The sequence below is a fragment of the Marmota flaviventris genome, chromosome 17, assembly GCF_047511675.1.
Source record: "Marmota flaviventris isolate mMarFla1 chromosome 17, mMarFla1.hap1, whole genome shotgun sequence".
Taxonomy (NCBI): Eukaryota; Metazoa; Chordata; class Mammalia; order Rodentia; family Sciuridae; genus Marmota; species Marmota flaviventris.
Window position 1 is genome coordinate 56,746,701 of NC_092514.1, and position 19,236 is coordinate 56,765,936.

The following is a 19,236-nucleotide window of genomic DNA, read 5'->3' on the forward strand; positions in this document are numbered from 1 at the left end:
GGGGTCAAAACTCGAGCTCCCTAAACCTGACTTGCGGGGGATTGCGGCCGTCCTAGGCCAAGAGAAAGTCCGGTGTGCTGTGTCCCCTCAAGGCCCCACTGTGTCCGGGGCGCGGGCTTTGCCCAAGTTTGCTGGGCGATGCCCTTCCCGGAGCCGGAGTTGTGGGCCGGGCGGGAGGGGCGCGTGATTGACAGACTGAACTACAGACTCATCTCTTACCTTAGGCCGCGGGCGCTGATTGGCTGCTCGCTGACATCCTCAAACCCGGCTGCTCCGCGCTGGGCTCGGGAGGGGGGCGGCTGCGGGTGGAGGTGCGCTTCTGACAAGCCCGAAAGTCATTTCCAACCTCAAGTGGACTTTGTTCCAACTATTGGGGGCGTCGCTCCCCCTCTTCATGGTCGCGGGCAAACTTCCTCCTCGGCGCCGCTTCTAATGGAGCCCCACCTGCTCGGGCTGCTCCTCGGCCTCCTGCTCGGTGGCACCAGGGTCCTCGCCGGCTACCCAATTTGGTGGTAAGACTCGCCTCTTGTCTGCCCGCGGCCCGATCTCTCCGCCGCGCCCGGGGGAGGTGGGGGGCGCTGGTTCGGGGGTGGGCGGCGGCAGGGCTGGGGCTCCTTTCTCCTTGCCTCTCTCCAGTCCCCCAGCTGCCCACCCCTCCTGGATTTCTGCTGGTGTCGCCTTCAGAATCCAACTCCTGGTTTCTCCGATAATCACCATTTTCCCTGCTACCCGCCGCAGAGGCTGGAGGACTTTCCCCGTCTCTGAAGGTCTCTCATTTATGATTCCGACCCTCCACCCATCCCAATCTGAGGGTGGCTGAAGACCCTCCATTTGCTTGCAGTTGGGTTTCTGGAAATCCAGCGCTGTCCCTGGGGCCCAGCCACTCCTCTTCTCCATTTTGGGGTCTTCATGGGCAAAATCATCCTGTTTCTTCATTGCCACCCTACCTCCGCAGCTCCTTGGTCAAGAGATTTCCCCACAATAACCCCGTTTGCTTTCCTATTTCAGACCCCAAAAGCTGCCCAAAGGGGTCCCTGGGGCAGAGGAGTGGGGGGATTTCATCAGATCCTCCCCACTCTGCACCAGATTAATTTTGAGCTTCTGAAGTGAATATGGTATTTGCTGATCCGAGATGCCATTGAATTCGGTTGTATTCATTTCTTGCCTGACCATCCTAGCAAAAGGGGGGCTCCTTGAAAATGTAGTTGTCTGGGAGGGGTAGGCTTGTTGTTCTTTGACCAAAAACCAAATTCTCCATGTCACATTTGTTCCTTTTGGAAAACCGAGGACCGAGGAGAAAGGGAGAGGGAAAGGAGAAATCTGTCCCTGAGAAATGCGGATACAAAAGGCATTTTAGTAAATAAGACTAGGGAACCAGGCGCAGGCAGGGCTTGGGGGCTGTGTGTGTGTGCAAAGGGACTGACTAGGGAATAAACAGCCTTTTGGGAGCCCCAGCTCTAGGGAGTCCCCTTGTTTTCCAAGCCGCCCCATCTCCACTCCCCCCTTCCGCAGGTCCCAGGGGCCAGCGGGGAAGACACTGAAACCAGTTCTCTAAATTACACCCCGCCTCTCCCCAGTCTCCAGCCCCCTGCATTCCGGAAAACTTTAATTAAAGAATCTTCCCCTCCTGGACTAGGAGAGACTCGGCCTGGGGGTGGGAGGTGAGGAGGAGGAATTTGGGATCTGTGAGGAAGAAGGGGGCTGTGGCCCCTGAGGTGAAAGTCAGAGGGACGTGCCGCCAGGGTGCAGTGCTGCCCGCATGCCCCACTCTCCCTACCTGCCACCCTGAGCCAGGAGCAGAGCCAGGGAGATTTGGGGGCCACACCCTGAGTCTTTTCCCAGTTGTTTGGGGGTGGCAGCATTTGTGTCTGGGTGTTTGGGGCCCCCAGGAAGAAAGGAGGGACAGAAGCAGGAAAAGGGTATAGCCAAGGGACTCTATTTAGAGGGTCCCAGAAGTTGCCCAGCCTGTCCTTCCCTGTGGCCTTGGGCTGGCCTGAGGCCTCTTGTACAAAAAGAAGCCCACAGGGTGGCCAGGGCAGCCAGGGATTCCAGGGCGGGGGAGGCTGCTTCACTGGCCATTCCTGACCCTCTTTCCATGCCTGGGCCAAGGCCATGCTGTTCTTGGCCTTCTCAGAAGACCCTGGCAGGGGAAGGGAGGGAAGAGGCTTGGCGCCCCAGAGGTGGCAGGGACTGCAGGAGAGAGAGCAGGCTCCCTGCCCTGTGCACTGGAGGAAGGCACTTTCCGGGGCAGTGCTGAGGGGAGGTGGTGGTGGTGGGTGTCCTTGTGTGATGGTGTCTAGGGGACATCTGGATAGGGCCCACCCAACAGACAGAAGCTGTGGGAAAACATGGAAGGCCAAGACATGGGCCATAAGGTAATGCTAGACACAGGGGCAGACACGCTGCTTTGTCTGAGCCAAGGAGAGATTTTGTGTGTGTGTGTGTGTGTGAGAGAGAGAGAGAGAGAGGGTGGGCAAGTTCAAGTGGACCCATGTGCTTGTCAGTGCCTGCGGCACCTGTGTGTGTGTGTGCACGCACGTGTGTGTGCATGTGTTATGGATCTAGGACCCTATGAAGTGTGTGGTCACTAGTGTGTTTGTGTGTGTAGGAGTTTTTGTGCCAGAGACTGGAAGACTGTGCATGTGGAATCGCGCGGGGTGTGCCTGGGGGATCCGTGGCCCGGGACAGGTTATGCTTGTGTCTCTGCATACAAGTGTCAGCAAGGGGCCGATTCTGGGATCCATGTGTATATGTGTGTGACACACAGAGAGAAAAGTCTAGAAGTATCTTTGCCCATGTAAAGGTCAGTGCCTGTTTGTGCTTGTGACGCTGTGCATGACTGTGTTGGTGACTGGGTATGTGAGTATGGTTCTCGTGTGTGCACGCGCACATGCTTTCACAGCAGTGTAAAGGGGAAGCCCCACAAATGTCTTTGTGTGTGATATCAGTGCTCATGGCCATGACCTGATTGTGTTTGTAAGTAGGAGAGTGAGACCTGTGTCCGTAGCTGTGTGAGTGCTGTGGCTAGGTCAGCTTGTGATCCTGTCCCCAAGTGACAGTGATGTGGCTGGACTCGTGGACTGTGTGTCCGTGGATGAGTTTGCAGATGTCTGGCCTGTGGGTATGAGCGACACCTGAGCTGGTGTGCATGTTGGAGATCAGTTCTTCTAGAGGGAAGGTCCAGCAGGAAGCCAAGGTCTCAGAAGGTGGCTGTAGGGCACAGCTGACCTGGGATCCCATGCTGGGGTGGGGGGACAATGTTCTTTGACATCAGCTTCTCCTATCTGCTTGTGGACTGCTGTCACTGGCCCTGTTCTCTGAGGTAGTTTGATCTTGGGGTTGGGGTAAAGGATGAGTCCCCTTCTTAGGGCTGGGACTGGAGAGTGGATGAGCCTCAGATTCCTGATCCCACTCTGCCCCCAGGCAGTCAGATTCCAGACCTTTGAGGATGGAGGCTCCTTGTGGCCTGCCCTCTTTGGCTCACCTAGCACAACATTCCCCAAGAGGGATTTACAGGGAAGTCACTTAGCTGGGATTTCTGTCCTTGCAATCCTGGGGAGAGAACCCCATTCTCAGGAGCCTGCCTTATTCAGGCCCCAGCCTTGAGAGAGGGTAGACAGAAGGGCCCCGACAAATGCTTCTGAAAGGAAGTGGTATGCTCCAGGCCCTCCCAGCCAGGTAGTTGGGGGCACTGGGACAGGAAGCAGTGACAGCAGCTCTGATTTCTAGAATTCTCCTTGTCAGTTCCAGTTAGTGCCTAGTGGAGAAACTTGTCTTTCTTCTCCTTATTGGGGGAAAAGGAACCTACCTTCCCAGGGCCCAGCCCAGTCCCTGCTGCGTTCCAGAGCAGACACCCTGATGGAAGAGGCCTGGGCTGGGTGGGGTCAGCGGCTCACGGAGCTGTCACCGTCACTCAGGGCCATGACCCCTCACCCCACCTGGCTTGGAACTGTCTTCTCTTCTTTCACCCAGGACCACCAGCACACCCTGCCTGGAAGCTTGAGGGAGGGTGTTTTGCTCAGGACACGGAGTGAGCTGGATAATAGGCCACCCGGGTTTCATTCCACCACCCTGACACATGCCCCCACTCAAGCGCCTGCCCCATGCCCTGCCTCAGTTTCCCCATGTTTCAGATGTCCTGCTGCCTTCCCCATCCATTCCCACCCCCACCTGTCTCTCAGAGGCTTGTGAACATGTTCAGTCAAACCCCGTGGGGGTCAGTGGGCTGGGCCCAGGGAGGCACCTGGAGACTGCGGGGGAGGAAGGCCCCAGGCCAGGTGTTAACACTTGTAACAGGCAGGAATTACAGCTGGCTGGGGCTGGGGCTGGTGAGGAGGAGTGAGGCTGGCTGGAGGCTGTTGATCCCACAGACAGACAGACAGACAGATGGGCAGATACGAGATCGGATGACCAGGGTTGAGCAGGGTGGTCTCTCTTCCAGGACAGACTTTGCCCTGGAGGGATGTGACAGGTGGGTAGAAATGAATGAAGGTCTCCTGGAAGTGAATTCATGGCCCTCCTGCCCACCCTACCCCCTGTGGTGGGAGGGGCTTTGGGGTCCAAAGGGAACAAAACTGTGGTTAATCTGTTGGTATTCTTCCCATGGGATCACATTTTGCTTAGGAAAGAAAAAAAGGAGGGGGGAAGGAAGGAAAGAAGGAAGGAAGGAAACAGGTCAAACAGTAAGAATTCTGGGAATAACAGCCTTGGGAAAACTTCTTCAATATATGGGGGCAAGGATGGATGAAGGGGCAGTTGTCAGGGCAGATTCTCTTTAGAGGCCAGAGGTGAGCACTGGGTAGAGCCTGAGCCCTCTGTTCTTAGCATTACCCCATTTGCAAGTCGGGGATCCTGAGGGTCTGGGTCTGAAACTTCTGCCCTGCAATTAATCCTGCCTGTGGGAAGAACTTGGGGGGCCAGAAGAGGCAGGAGCTGGACCTGGGTGCCAATCCTTCAGCAGGTACTTGCCACAGCAGCAAACCCAGGCAGACCTTCCTATACCCACACTCTCTGGCATCTAGGTATCTGCTCAGCCACTGAGAAGTTGGAGACTCTGAGGCAGACAGCACCAGGTGGAAATCCCCAGAGAATAGACTCCGCCAGGCTCACGTGGCCCAGTCCACTTGCTGCAAGCTTCACACTAATAGATACTCATGGAACTTTGGGCAGATGTAGAACTAAGAAGGTGGCATGGCAATGGGGCGGCAGGGGGAGGAGCTGTGACACTGGGGTTTTCTCTAGACCTAGAAGATCACTCTTTGGTCTGGGTAGAGGACAAGGAGCCTGGGGACGGGGCAGGAAAGGTGGTTTTTCTTAGAGGTTGCAGCTAGCAAGCCCTTCCAGGGAAAGGGTGAATTTTTTCGCCTTGGAATGGAATGAGGTGAGCCAGGCACTGAGAAGGACCTTTTCCCACCACCCTACAGGAGCCTGGCTCCTTCCAAAGCCACGGAGGAGAGAAAGACACTGTCACCTCTCACTGGGTAGAAAGAGGAGGTTGCCTAACACCCTTCTCAGACTGGGCCATCCGGACGTCACATCACTCATGGCATCTGAATGACAGAAATGGTTGTTGCTAGGAGTAGAGAGACCCCTGAGTTTACCACCCACTGACTGTGTGACGTAGGATGAGTCCCTGTCCTTCATCCACTTTAAGCCCTGTCTCCCTTTGGGCTTCTTTTCCTTTGACCACAAGGAAAGAAAGAGGGGTCCCTGCAGCTTCTTAGCATTACAGGGCTATGATATGGACTAGACTCATTGCCGGGAAGCATGGGCTTCCACCACAGATGCCACGCACCTTCTATCTCTGCAGCTCCCTCTGATCTACACCCCAAAGCTGCCTGCTCCCCTGCTGCTATGCTAACTTGCCTGCACTACCAGACCTGCCCCAGACATGATTCTCTGCAGCCAGGCTGTTCCGTTCCCATCCAGCTTCTTCTTGTACTACCTGGATAACCTAGGGCGAGATAACCTCTCTGTACCTCGGTTTCCCAGTCTGTCAAATGATTCTAGTGATTGTCGCTACCTCACAGGGTTGTGAAAATCAAATGCAGGAAACCCATGTGAAGCTCTTAGAATGATGTCCACTGTACAGGAAGTACTATGTACGTGATAGCTATTTTCACCCCTGGGGTCCGCAAAATATCGGCTAATTTAATTCCTGGATCTAAACTTGCCTCTCCCAATCAGCCCTCCCAGACTGGCCCTACTTTGGTTATTTTCTGCTTAACTTCAGAGCCAGCTTGGCCACAATGCTTGGTACAGGTGACCACAAGCCTGTAGCTTTATTCTTAAGTTGAAGAAGCGTGGTCAGGCTGACTTAATCTCAGCTCTTTGACTGCCTAGGAAGGGTAGGGCAGGGTGGAGAGGGCACTGGATCCTCCCTGATCCTCCCCTGACCCCACAGTCTGCCAGATTCTTGTGGCCGCTGCTACTCCAGCTGAGACCTGGAGCCTCCTCGGGCTGGTCCTGGACCGGTGGGAGGCAGGCTCCCTGGGGAGTGGCACCCAGCTGCTGGAGCAGCCTGAATTGAAGTTGCTGCTCCAGGAGCTGAGGATGATTCAGAATGTGATTTATAGACGGAAGGCAGAAAGCTTGGCTCCTGGCAGAGGTCTGCTGCTTAATTACATTCTTGGGGGGGCAGGGGTGGAGGTATGCGTGGGGCTGTAGTAGGGGAAAGACTTCCACCTCCTCCCTGCCACCTCGTCCCTGTGCTGTCCCAGCTCCAAGCAGGGTCCTTTTTTATCCTGCTGCCAGAGAGGGAATTCCCCGTTCTCAATGAGAGGCCAGACAGAGCACAGGGAAGGTGGGAAAGAGGGGGGCACAGAGGCTCCTCTGGGACTCCCCTTAGCAGTCTGCATGGAGCTGGGCTGGAGAACAGGATGCTGGAAGAATCACTGGGTCTTCACCATGCTTCCGGGCAGGTGAATAGTTGACCACCTGGGCAAAGGGTTTCTAGAATCTTCCAAGTATGGCAACTCTCCATTTTCTGTTGCTACCTCTGAGGGCCTTCCTTCAAGTTTATACCTTTTCTGCTTCTTAATTCTCAGTGGACCAAGGGGGCTGGACATTAAATCCCCTGTGCGGGGGCTGAATCCCGAGTGTTGGTGGTAGGTGACTTGTCATATGTGAGCATAGTGGCTGACTTAGATTCACAGAGGTCCTCCAGGAAGGCTCAGCCTTGTACCAGAGAGGAGGAACTTTCCTGACCCATGTTAAACTATTATCTCAGGGAGCCATGACAATTCAACTGGCTCAGTCTACATCACCAGTGGGCACTGCTGACAGGCAGGCCCCACTCTGTGGAGTTACTTGCTGTTACCACTGACCCGGGTGGGGACACTCTAGTGGTTCTTCAATCCCATGCTCCTGTGCTACGCTTTGGAACCCAAATGCTTCACTTCTAGTTCCTGAGGCTGGAAGGTGTGGGGTGGGCAGGAAAGGGGTTGCTGAGGCCCATAGCATCTATTTATCTGTTTGCAGTTGGGTTAGTACAGCTGGGAGGGGTTGGCAGGGGTCAGGATGGGGACACTAGACAGCTCTCCGGTTCCCCCTGAGGCAGACCTGCTCAAAATGGCCTCATTATGTGTGTGGAGTAAATTCCAGAAATGTCAGGCACACCCATACGTCTAAGGGAAGGATGGAGACCCAGAAGTGTGCTCAAGACAAGGGCAGCCAGCCTTGAGGGGTGGAGGTTTCCCGGAAGGGAGTCAGGGGACCTGAAACCCGGCTCTGCCACCAGAGCAGATATGATGTCAGGTAACTCCCAGCTTCCCTGGGCCTCAGTATATAGGGGAGCTAGACAAACTGCTGGCCACGAACTTGTACCTCAGAGCTATGTTTTGTTGTCCAGTCATTTAGATTATCTCCTGGTGTGGGGGGGAGGCAGTCATTGAGGGCCCATGTCAGGGCAAGGTGGAGGGTGCGTGGATGAGTGAGTGCAAACCACTAAAGCTTCCCTGGGCCTTAGTTTTCTCATCTGTGAAGTAGACCGTAGCAACACATCCTCCCTGTCTGCAGGGTTGGTAAGAGTGTCAGATGGAATCATCTTCATACTTTGAGAAGGGTCAGTTCTTTCCAGAGAAGTCATCTGTCATTGATACTCCTAAAAACAGGAGTAAGATCGAGCCCCTACCTGGTGAGGGTGCTAAGAATAGACACAGCAGGACCCTTTGAGCTTCTGGGCTTGAGGAGCTGGTTTTTCCAGAAGAGGAGCAAGAAATGGGTCAAACTGGGGAGTTCTCTGCTCCTTCTTGTAGGGTTGTAGGGCTAAATGGGGAGCGCCCAGGAGAGGGAGCAGAGGCCTCAGGTTGGAGGCCAAGAGGTCTTGGGGCATGACTGGGTGTCCATCGGGGCATGGGGCTTGGTGAACCTCCTGGCCTGATGCAGAACCCACAGGCCTGTCCCCAGCTGAGCCAGATATGGAGTGGGAATTTCAACCAGGGATGAGAGTGAAGGGCTGGTAGCTGAAAGGGCTCTTCTGAGACCCGTGGTCATGGGGAAATCCAAAGGAGAGGATAAGGCCAGCCAACCCAGAGAGGGACCCAGGTCATTGCCTCAAGTTGGGCTGGAGAAATTGGGAGGTCTGAATGCACGTCTGTGTGGGGGGAGGGGGATGGGAGCAACAGGACCCAGTGCCCAGGTCTGAAGGAGGGCCTTTCTGCAAAACCTGCCCCTGGGCACAGAGTCCCACTTATCTGCCAGAGCCAGCTGGGCCAGCGAGGAAAACCAATCTCACGGGGCCTGTTAGGAATGCAAATAGGGGCTTGTGTCAGTGCAAGTGAACAAGCATCCCGCCTCCCGTCCAGCTCCTCATCACTTATCTTCATCACGGATTTCTGAGGGTGTCACTCCCCTGCTCTAAAATCTCCCATGGCTCCCCACTTCCTGTCTGGCACGGAGGCTCCCTGTGCTTTGGCCTATACCTACCTATGCAGTTGTGCTCTGTATTACCCCTCTGAAGTCTCCCAACATCTCACTTCAGTAGGAAATAACTGTCCTCGTGCTTATTCACTGAACTTCTTCCTCCTCTTGTCTCTGACTTTGAAAGGCTGTTGAACTTGGTCCCCAGGTTGACCAGGGATCCGGCTGCCCTGCTGAGCTCAGGCCCAGTTTGGCTCAGGTCATGTAGCTGCCAGCCCTGAACTATGGAGGGCACCTAGTAGAGTCACCCATGTCAAGGGGACCGTTGACCTGGGCAAGTTGCTGTCCCGGAAGCTGAGATATCTCTAAGATCTCAATTCCCCTGGGTTTCTTTCTTCCATTTGCAGATATTTTCTATTGGTGTATTATTATTATTTTACTGGCTCACACTATGCTTAAATGTCCAAGCCCTTAGTTTGAAGATTCCAGTTGGCAGGACTTGTTTCTCCTCCCAGGAATAGTCTGTTTTTCGACCATGTGCTATGTGCGGTTCCATCAAGCTCTGGAACCTAAGTCCCTCCACTTAGAGACGAGGAGTCACATCCCGTAGCCTGTACATGGTAAAGGAAAGTTCTGAGTCCTTGTCCTTTTGGCCCAGATCTTTTTCCTTCCACCACCATTCAGGTTGAGATGGACTTCTTACTTGGGGTAGGAATTTGCTTATTCATCTAGTACCCTGTTCCCCAAGGGATAGTTTTGAGGCAAGATTCTACTTGACCTTCAACTTCAAGGCTTCTACTTCAGGTTTATGGATACTGTTTATGAACCTCTGGCAGCTATCTTATTTGGGGCTATGCACTAGCCACAGGCAAACTTTCTGCATGTCATACGCTGTCCTCTAAGTGGGATTGTGAACTATGGCAGTAGCAGCCATGTGAGTATTTCATTGCCCTTGGAATGAAGATGGGGTGCCCTTGGTTAAATCACTGCTTCCTGGGCCTCTGTCTTCTTATCTGTGAAACAGGAGGGAGATAGAGCAAGGGACCTCCATGGGTAGCTCCAGCTAGAAGCTTCATTATTCTTCTTGGTTCTTTTGGCTTCTTGGCATCTGGTCTCTATCAAGATGAGATGCACATGCCAAGATGCACCTCGACAGAATCATCTTTCTCTCCCAAGTCCTATTCTCATCTTAGCATCTCTGATAAAGCTGATCTTCTCTTGACTTTTGCAATTTGAAATCTAGCTTGCTTTCTTCCCGAGGAACTCCTAGAAAGGAGATGAAGCATGTTTACATCCTGGCTGTTGGAAAGCCGCAGCCAAGTACACTGTTGGCTTCTCTGTGCCTGGTGTGTACATGGACATGGTGGATACTCCAAAAATATTTGCTGTCTATGAACTGAATGTTTCCTGCCAGTTGTGTCCAGTCTTTTCTGGAAAGAGGCAAGACACATGAGAATTTAAAAACAAAATAATGTTTTTTTTCCCTCTATCAAGGAATTGGCTCTGAAGGGATGGTTGGGGTTGGAGAATTCCAGCCAGTTATTTTATTGTCCATCATCTTTCCCCCAAATCACAGAAACCTCAACCTCAGGGGAATCACCATCTTTTCTTTCCTCCATGATCTGCTTCATTCTAACCCTAATCTTCCTCCCAGGGATCTCGTTTCTGGCCATGCTATGGTCTTCCTGTCCCCTGACTTCCACCACACCTGGCTCTTTCTACCTTCCTTTGCCTTGAAAGCTCTTGCTGGCATTTTGCAGGTGAGCCAGGAGTGCCCAGGTAGCATTCATGTCTCTCCAGGGGGACTGCTCTTGCTCCCAGCAGCCGTGGTGACAGTTGCTATCCTGTAAGGCTGAGGAGTGGGGAAGGAGGAGGAGGAGAGCAGAGGAGCTGAGCCCAAGATCACTGCCCCTGGTTACCTGGGCCTCTCTACCAGCCCAGACTCTTCCCATTAGCAAAGCCCTAGGTGGGGCCCGGGTTAGGTCTGGGAGTTCCATCGGCGGTTGGAGCCTCAACAAGGAGCAGAGGAGAGCATCCATAACCAGGGGACCAGGCCAGCTTCTGCCATCCACCCAGGAGAACATCTCACCTCCTCCGTTTCTCTCCTTGGGTAGCTCCCTGAAGACCACCCCACCAGGCCCCTTGACTTCAGCAAAGAGAATGTCTAATCTCAAAATGGGTGGTTCTCTATCTTAACTGAAGCTTCTGCAAGAGAGAGATTCTGGAGTTTTCCAAGGATGGAATCCATGACATCAACACCATCTTTGAAATAACTTTTTTTAAAAAAAAATATGTATATACTGGGGATTGAACCCAGGGCCTCCCATGCACTAGGCAAGTGCTCTCCCACTGGACTACACCTCCAGTCCTTTTCTTGTAATTTTATTTTGAGGCACAGTCTCATTAAGTGGCCCAGCCTGGCCTCAAACTTGCAATCCTCCTGCTTCTGCCTTCTGAGTAGCTGGGATTCCAGGCGTGAGCCATCACGCCTGGCTGAAATCAGCATTTTCCCTTCCAATTTACTTATGAGAGCATTGAGCTTGGAGGCTTGTCCAGGGTGGGATCGAGCAGGGGATGAACAAGCTGTAGGATCTCCCATGTTACCATTTTCTAACATGCACTCCACAGAGAACCTTCTAGGTGACAAGGTATTTCACCAAGACAGGAGGACAGAATGTTTTTTTAACTTTTTCTCCAAATATACATACATATAGGAAAGCACACAACTCATAAGGGTCCAGGTCAGTGAGTTTGACAGAATTTATTACCTTTGTTAACCTGATATGAAACTTAAATATTGGAGACTTGGTGAATAAGTCTTGGTTTAATAGCCCCACCCCAGGTCCTACACATGTTCCCAGGCCAGTCAGATGGGAAAGCAGGTTTGGCCAGCATCCGCCTAGCCCAGAATCCTAAAGGAGTCCTGCTCCCCCCATTGCTGTGGTGTGATCTGACGTCCCTGCCTTGGCAGGTGCCTCTCCTGCCCATCAGCAACACGGCCAGCTCCCTCTCAGCTTGTGGTCACTCTTACCTTCAGATCCCCTTCTTGTTAAACTTGAATCTTGTCTTATTCATTCTTAGCTGTAAAGGATCTTCCTCTTGTTTGGTCAGTTTTGTCATTTTTAAATAATCTAATCAGAAATGCATTCAGGTAGCAGATATGACCACGTCGTCCCTTGCTCCTCAGGCTGGACTCCAGGCCCTGCACCATCCTGCCCCTGCGTGACTCTCCGTCAAACTCTCCCCAGCCCCCAAGCCTGCCCTCCAATTCACTTTCATTTGCATGGGTAACAGGGTGGGCTCTGGGGACCGCAATCTTGAGTTCTGCTTCTGTTTTTATAGCTGGGTGACCTTAGCCTGTGTGAGGCTCAGTTTTTCTGTCTATAAATTGGGGATCACGAGGGCTACTGTGAGGATTAAAGGATACAACACACATGAGACAGACAGGGTCTGGCGTCTACATCGTGAGTAATCCGCCCATGTGCCATCATTAATCTGGTTGTACGGTTGGTACGACTCTTGTTCTAGAGCTCAGCTCCAGGCCTTTGCCCCTTCCCCTCTCTGGAAAGCCTCTCTGGACTCATGTCCATTCTTCAGAGCACAGTTAGGTACCACTTCCTCTCTGCAGCCTTCCTTCAGCACCCAGCCCCAGCTCAGCCTCTCTCAGAAGTCTCTGCTCCAATGACTGGACTTGAGTCACGTGCAGGCAGGACCAAGTTCTCAATCATCTCTGTATCCACACCATGAAGCAGAGCATGTGGCTCATGGCAGATGCTCAAGGACAGGTCCCAGGATGAAAGAACACTGCTGAGAGTCACCTGATGGGCCGAGGCGCTGTCTTTCTGCCTTGGCTGGATTTCCATTGCCTCTTTGAGGACTTGCTCCCCTGCAAGAGGGACTGGCCCTGGGCATGTTTTTTTTCTTGTGTCCCTAGTTACCTCCTCAAGGGCATCTCTCTTGACTTCGCAAGGAGAGGGTCAGCCCCTGGGGGCAGGGATTCCGCTTGTGTCTGTGTATTCCTCGGGAGCCTTGCAACTTCAACCCAAGTGTTGCAGGAACAGAGTCACCCAGTCTGTAGGTAGGTTGGCCCATGAGTCAGGCTCCTTCCCAGGAAAGTTCTGGGGCAGGCTCAGCTGGTTCTCACTGCCTGAACAGCATCTTCTCCCTCCACCATCTCCCAGTGGGTCCAGCCCTGAGCGCCCCAGCCTGTGTGCTTGGGAGATGGCATGGCCTTTCAGAGAGAGGGGTGCTCTGGGCCCCAGAGACTGGAACTTTGGGTGGTTACTTAAAAATATCTGAGGGAACAATTCTTCCTCTGCAAAATGGGGGTGAAAATTACACTCTCGGGGCAGTTGTGAGGATGACCGGAAGTCACTCACAGGGACTGAGTGGAACATGAGTAGTCAAGGGTAATCTGAAGATCATTCCAGTGTAGCGAGGATTGTGCCAAGTCTCTCCCGGGCCAGGTTTCTGTAGAGCAGGAAGATCTGAATTCCTTCAAAGCCATATGATTGATGTTGGTTTGTCTCAATAATTAACCTATCTGAAGACCAAAGTAGGGGAGGGGTGTGGGGCAGGAGTCTGGTGATTCAGTGGGAGCCACTGGCCTGACCTTGTGTCCTGTTGTCCTGTTTAGCCAAAATCCTCACAGGGGCCTCTGGTTCTTGGGAAGGGAAGGGTAAATCAGATGTGGTGGCTTCAGGGATTTTACTGGGGTTCTGAGGACTGGTCTGTGCAGGTTTAATATGGCTCTAGTTAATGGCTGAGACACTGGCCATTTCAGCCCTGCCGAGCAGAGTGAGTAAGACTGGCAGGGGTTTCTGGGAGGCCCAGGTCACTGTGTGCATCCATCTTTCAGGTGAGAAAGGCCTGCTGACCTTCAAGGAGGAATTTCATGGGAAGGGCCAAGGGCATGCAGGTGGATGGCTGATATGCACCTTCTGCAGACACCAGCTGCTCTCCTCCAAGATGGCTAAAAATATTTTTTTATTATATAATACTTGACACTCACAAGCGAGTAAACACACCATATATAGGATATAAAAACAAGATGAAAACTTGGACCTTCCCAGTCCTGAAGAACCAGAATACCTGTATGTGTCCATGGGCTCCTCCCTATCCCAGCCTCCACCTCCTCCCAGATGTGAGCACATCCTGAATTTTGCACATTTGCTCCTTTGCTTAATAGTCTGGAATAAATGTCCAAAAACTAATAATAGTTTTCCCAGATAAAAGAATGCCTAACTGTATTTTTTTATTTTGCTTACTTTTAGCATTGAAGAAATGGCGTTTTCCTGTATGTGGTGTTCTGTGATTAGCTTTTCTCTCTCTGCGTTAGAGTTCTAAAGTTTCGCACTGTTATTGCATCTTTCTATAGTTCCTTCGTTTTCTACGAATATATAATAGTCCATTACCAGAATATTCCACCGTCTGTCTGGTCCATGTCCTGTTCATGGACATGTGTCTCTCAGGGCACTTGAGGGAGAGCTGTTCCTGCCTAGAGCAGACCCGTGGGTCATGGGGTGTGTAAATGGTGGGTACCCCTCTTCACAAGTGGATGCCACACTGTTTTCTAAGTAGTGATTCCATCATTCCTCCACCTGACCATGACCTTCCCAGGATTTTTCCAAAATCCAGCTCAGAGCTGCCATCATCCTGGGTCTGTTCCCAGTCTTTCTTCTGCTCTCCTGGCTCTTTTGCATACCTTTTGGGTCAGAGTGTGACCTCACAAAGTGTGTGACTTGCAACATCGGTCTCATGTAATCCTGCTGAGAAAAAAAAAAGATCTGGGGTCAAATAAATTTAGAAATTGCCACCTGCTCTTGGGAGCTTCTTGCTGCTTACTGCGCTCATTGGAATCTTAGTGGCACAGAGGGGATTGTTGGGGTGACTGACCCCTGTTTTCATTTGGTTAACCTATTTTCCAAAAGTAGTGAACCCCAGAGCCTTTTCTTCCCCTTAGGTATGAATTCTCACCCATTTGGAAAATGTGGTCTAGAAGACGCTTCTGTGTCTTTCATGTTCTACTCTGTCCTTGGGGTCTTATTTTTCTCAGCAGCCAGGCTGTGATCATTTCAACTTTTTTTTTCTTAATTCCTCCTATGTGAACTAGCTCAGTCCAGAGCCCCCATCCTAGAGGGACTTGAGCTGAATTAACGAACTTAGGCCTGATGCTGTTGGCCAGTCTATCAGTTCTCTAGCTGAACCCCCTCTACCAGGAGGCAGTCAGAAACTGGGGACTGTTCAGGCCCCACTGAGTTTTGCACCCTGGTGACACCTGAGGCTGCCTGATCAGCATCAGACCCTCTGCACAGCATTTCTGCTCAGGAGGTGAGGTCAGTAGGCAAGATTCCCCACCAGGTAAAGATGCTCATGAGCCGAAAGAGCCAGAGAATCTAGGGGAAGGAGGCTGGTAAAGGGAAGGAGTTCCCAGGAATCTGTAGCCTGATTGGTCTTTCAAAAGTCTGACTATGTGAGAACCTGTTAAGGTATTGATGTCTTTATTTGTATGGTCTCCACAGTGGTGTAGATTCTGCTCACAAAGGAAAGTCTGAATTCCACAGAGATTTGGAAGAACTCTATATCACAGTTGGCGCCTCAGCCCCATAGGATGGCCTTAGTTTTGTGCCTTGAACAATACGTAAGCTGGGCCAGATGACCCTGAGGATGCCTTCCAGTCTGACAATCTCCTGTCTTGGGGACTTCCTTCAGGCCCACAGATGGTCCCCACTTCACTGCCTTGTCAGGGGACTCCTTCCTTCCGTGTCCCTTGTGTTTTGCATTGTGTCAATTCTCCAAAGTGCTTTTTTTTTTTTTTTTTTCTCTGAGGGCATGAAAATCTAGAACACATCTTTTGAAGGCTACCCATTCTCCATCCTGCTCTGTGTCCTCCTTCTCTTGGTCTCCCCTGCTCAACCAGCATGGTTGTAAGCTGTCTGGCCCCTTGCTAACCTCCTGCTGCCTAGTAGAGTACACCCTCCTCTAGGTTGAGGTCCATGAAAATGTCTTCGTTATCCCCATCATGCCCAGTTCAGTGCGGAGCACACAGTGGGTGCTAAATAAATGCATTCTGCTGGAATGAACTGGCTATTACCAGAGCATGGGATCTAGACCAAAAAGCAAAAGAGCAATGGTACAAAATATGAGCTCAAACTCTGCCTCCACTTCCTGACTTGAGTTCTCTTCTGAGCCTCAGTTTCCTCATTTATGAAGGGGAAACAGTATTTACCGTCTGGGCTTTTGAGAAGACAAAACAAGGTGCTGTGTGGGGAAAATCTGCAAAATGGAAGGTACCAGAACAGGACGTCAATCCCACTGACCTCTCTTAGGAGCTCAATGTGCACACTGATCAACATCTGCTGGGTTTGGCATCTTGGGAGAGGTCTTAAGAATCCCTGTCCCCTGGAATTCTCTGTGGTCACCTGAATTTACATACCCTAACTCAAACACAAATTCCTCCACCTATAGGAGAGGAGTCTCTTCTTCCTCTGAGGATGCTTTGGGTGTAGGTCTGGCTCTGTCTGAGACACAGAGAAATAAACACAAAGTGGGAAGAACTGTGCCCACATTGGAAAGTAGAAAGATCAATGGGCAGGGGTCCTGGGGTTGGGATTTACAGGGCTGTTAGCCCAGTGGGCAACTTGAGCATCTCAGCCCTCACCAACAGGCCCCAGGCAGATCTCTTCCCCACAGAAATCACCTCAGCACCACCATCTCCCAGCCGCATGGCCCCAGACACATTTCCTGTTCTCTCTAACCCATGTCATCTGTCAAATAGGGATAATAACATCACTGGGTTCTTTGGCTAATTAAAGGATATATTCTATGTAGAGGGCTTTACGTGGTACCTGGCACGTAGTCAGGCCTCAATAAATGTTAGTCATTATCAGGAATAATAACAGCCGTCCTGAATGCCCTGGAAAATAGGTTCCCTCACTCCTTATTTACAGCAGAGCTCAATAAATAATTTCTTCATGACCTTATTAACTACTGTGTACCCAAACAAACACACCCCATATTTTCTTATTCACCATTGAGTGTGTACCTGTAAAAGTATTCCCCTGGATTTCTGAGTGTCTCCATAAAGGTGCCCCCATTACCTCATCTCCCTCGGTTTTGTGGGCACCTCCTTCTGCCTGTGGTGACTCTGGCCTTCCCTGAAGCCAGAGAGAGTAATTGGCTAGTCTGTGCTGATATTCTGACCCTCATGTTGAAAGTAAGCCCATTTGTACAAAAATGGGAAATCAAAAACTTTGATTTTAAGTGTGTGTGTGTGTTTGTGTATGTGTGTGTGAGAGAGAGAGAAAGAGAGAGGTGTTGATTTGTCTTTCCTACCCAAAGTGTGTTTACCCCAGAAGAAAGGCCCCCCTACTTTTGTAATGAATATGAATAAAGATGAGACTGAAAACAGAAACTCTCTGGGGCACCAGCCCTCTGCTGGGATATGCTGGCTGTTTGGGATGACAGTGGGCAGAGGTGAGGGAGTAGGAGGTGAGAGAACCCACTGGGAGGAGGTGAGTGGACAGGAAGGGCTCAGCAAGAACAAGGGACCATTTTATGGTCAGCCAGAGGGAAGGAAAGGTCTTGTGGGGTTGGGGGAGTGGCTATGGGCAAGAGACTGAGAGAGATGTGGAACCTCAGTGGGAGGAAGCCCTGAGACCTTGAACCCTGAGAGCATCTGGTCATCTTGCAGATCTGCTCAGAGTTTCTTAGACTCACAAGCATATAGGTCCCATTGCAAGGCTAAGAAAAGGGGGTTGGAAAAATCAGGGAGAAGGGAAAAGAAGCCCAGAGAACCAGGAGGAAGGGAAGATTAAAGGCCTGAGCAGGGGGTCACCAGACAATGCCTTGGACTGGTGGAGGAAAGGATTTCTTTTGAAATGTATTTCTTATCTTGTCTTTCCAATGGATGGTAGTGTGCATTTTGTAATGCACATAAAATATGAGTACAGAGGCCTGTGTGTGATTTATACCTACGTGTATGTAAATGAGGGGCATGCCCAAACACTTTTTGCTCATGTGCTGCTGATCAAAAACATTTTGCTGCTGTGGCTGTAAAGATGGAGATGGAGAAGCCAGGAGAAAGAGAACTAGAAAACACCAGGGGTTGGAAAAGGAGGGAAGGGCTGACCTGGCTATTTAGAAAGGATGCAGTGGTGCTAGGAGCAGAGGAGGCAGCCAGGAGAGGCCAGGCTGAGGACCCAGGTGTGGGTGGGCAGGGCTCCAGCCTTGTCTGTGACCACGGGTGCTGCTTCTCAACCTCGCCTGATCCTTAAAATGGAGGGGCTACATATACCACCGGGCGCCTAGACCATTTAAATCCGTTTTCAGGGTGGGCATTACTTTTGAGCTCAGCCAAGACAGTTCCCATGCAGCCTGGGCTGAGAACCGGTGACTGGTCCCTCCGAGGGCTGGAATAATGAAGTCTTGCTTGGGTCTGCAGAGGCCGAATACGGGTCCTAAGAGCCTCTGAGTGGCTGCTTTCACAACCCAAGCACCGGTGACAGGGAGTCCCCTTGAGAAGAAAGGACAGAGGGTGTGAATGTAGGGACATTGCAGAGGAAACACTGCAGAGGAACTGGTGACAGGGCCTGGGGACTAATGAATTGGGGGTGAGGGTGGGGCGGGGGTGCGAAGGAAGATGTTGAGGCTCGCTCGGGAACGGGCTGGGAGGGAGGGCAGCCAGCGCTTTGAACTTGCGTGGAGCCTCCCTAAGGAGGGCGGGGGAAGTCCAGGTGCCGAGCAGGGCTGCCTTCACCTGCGTCCCAGCGCCGTGGGGGGACGAGGCGCAAGGAAGACCTCCTGGGAATGTGGTGGAAATACCCACCTTGAAAGGCAGGGAGCCGAATGTTGCCCTGAGCGCCGGGTGTGGCTCGGACCCCCACCGCTGCCGCCGCCAACTCCTGTCGTTCGCACCTGCCGCTGTGGGTGCTGGGGCCTCCCCGGGTCCCAGTGGTGGCCAGCAAGTCGGCCACCGCCCGAGGCCATGGGTTCGAGCCTGTGCGGGTGCCATTAGAAGTCCCTACAAGTTAGAGGTTTTGTGGATGTCCTCCAAAGTTTTATTCTGAAAAGCGTTAATCAAGGCTGGGATGTGGCTCAGTGGTAGAGCCTTTGCCCCACATGCCTGGAGGTCACATGTTCAGAGCCACAGCACTGTAATATTAACGACAACTAGAAAAAAATGGTACAGGAGGTATCAGACATTTCCTGGTGCAGTTTTGCAAACATTTTGGCAGAGATTTTTTTTTTTTTTTTTAATATTGCTGTAATCTCTTTCCTCTGAATACTTACATGTATTCAGTTTGTTTTGCCGAACAATTTGAAAGTAAATGATAGTGGTGATCCCCGAATTTCCAAAATGTAAGGATGATCCCTGAC

The 19,236-nt window shown here is 51.8% G+C and overlaps 1 protein-coding gene across 1 annotated transcript in view; it reads left to right on the top strand.

The window, feature by feature from the left end:
• The first annotated feature begins 432 nt into the window (after positions 1-432).
• The window catches only part of Wnt3 (Wnt family member 3), a 42,253-nt gene continuing 23,449 nt past the window's right edge, over positions 433-19,236 (top strand). Inside the window, exon 1 of the mRNA XM_027921781.3 lies at positions 433-512. Within this exon, the coding sequence (XP_027777582.1) occupies positions 433-512 (80 nt within the window). The remainder of the gene's footprint in view (positions 513-19,236) is intronic.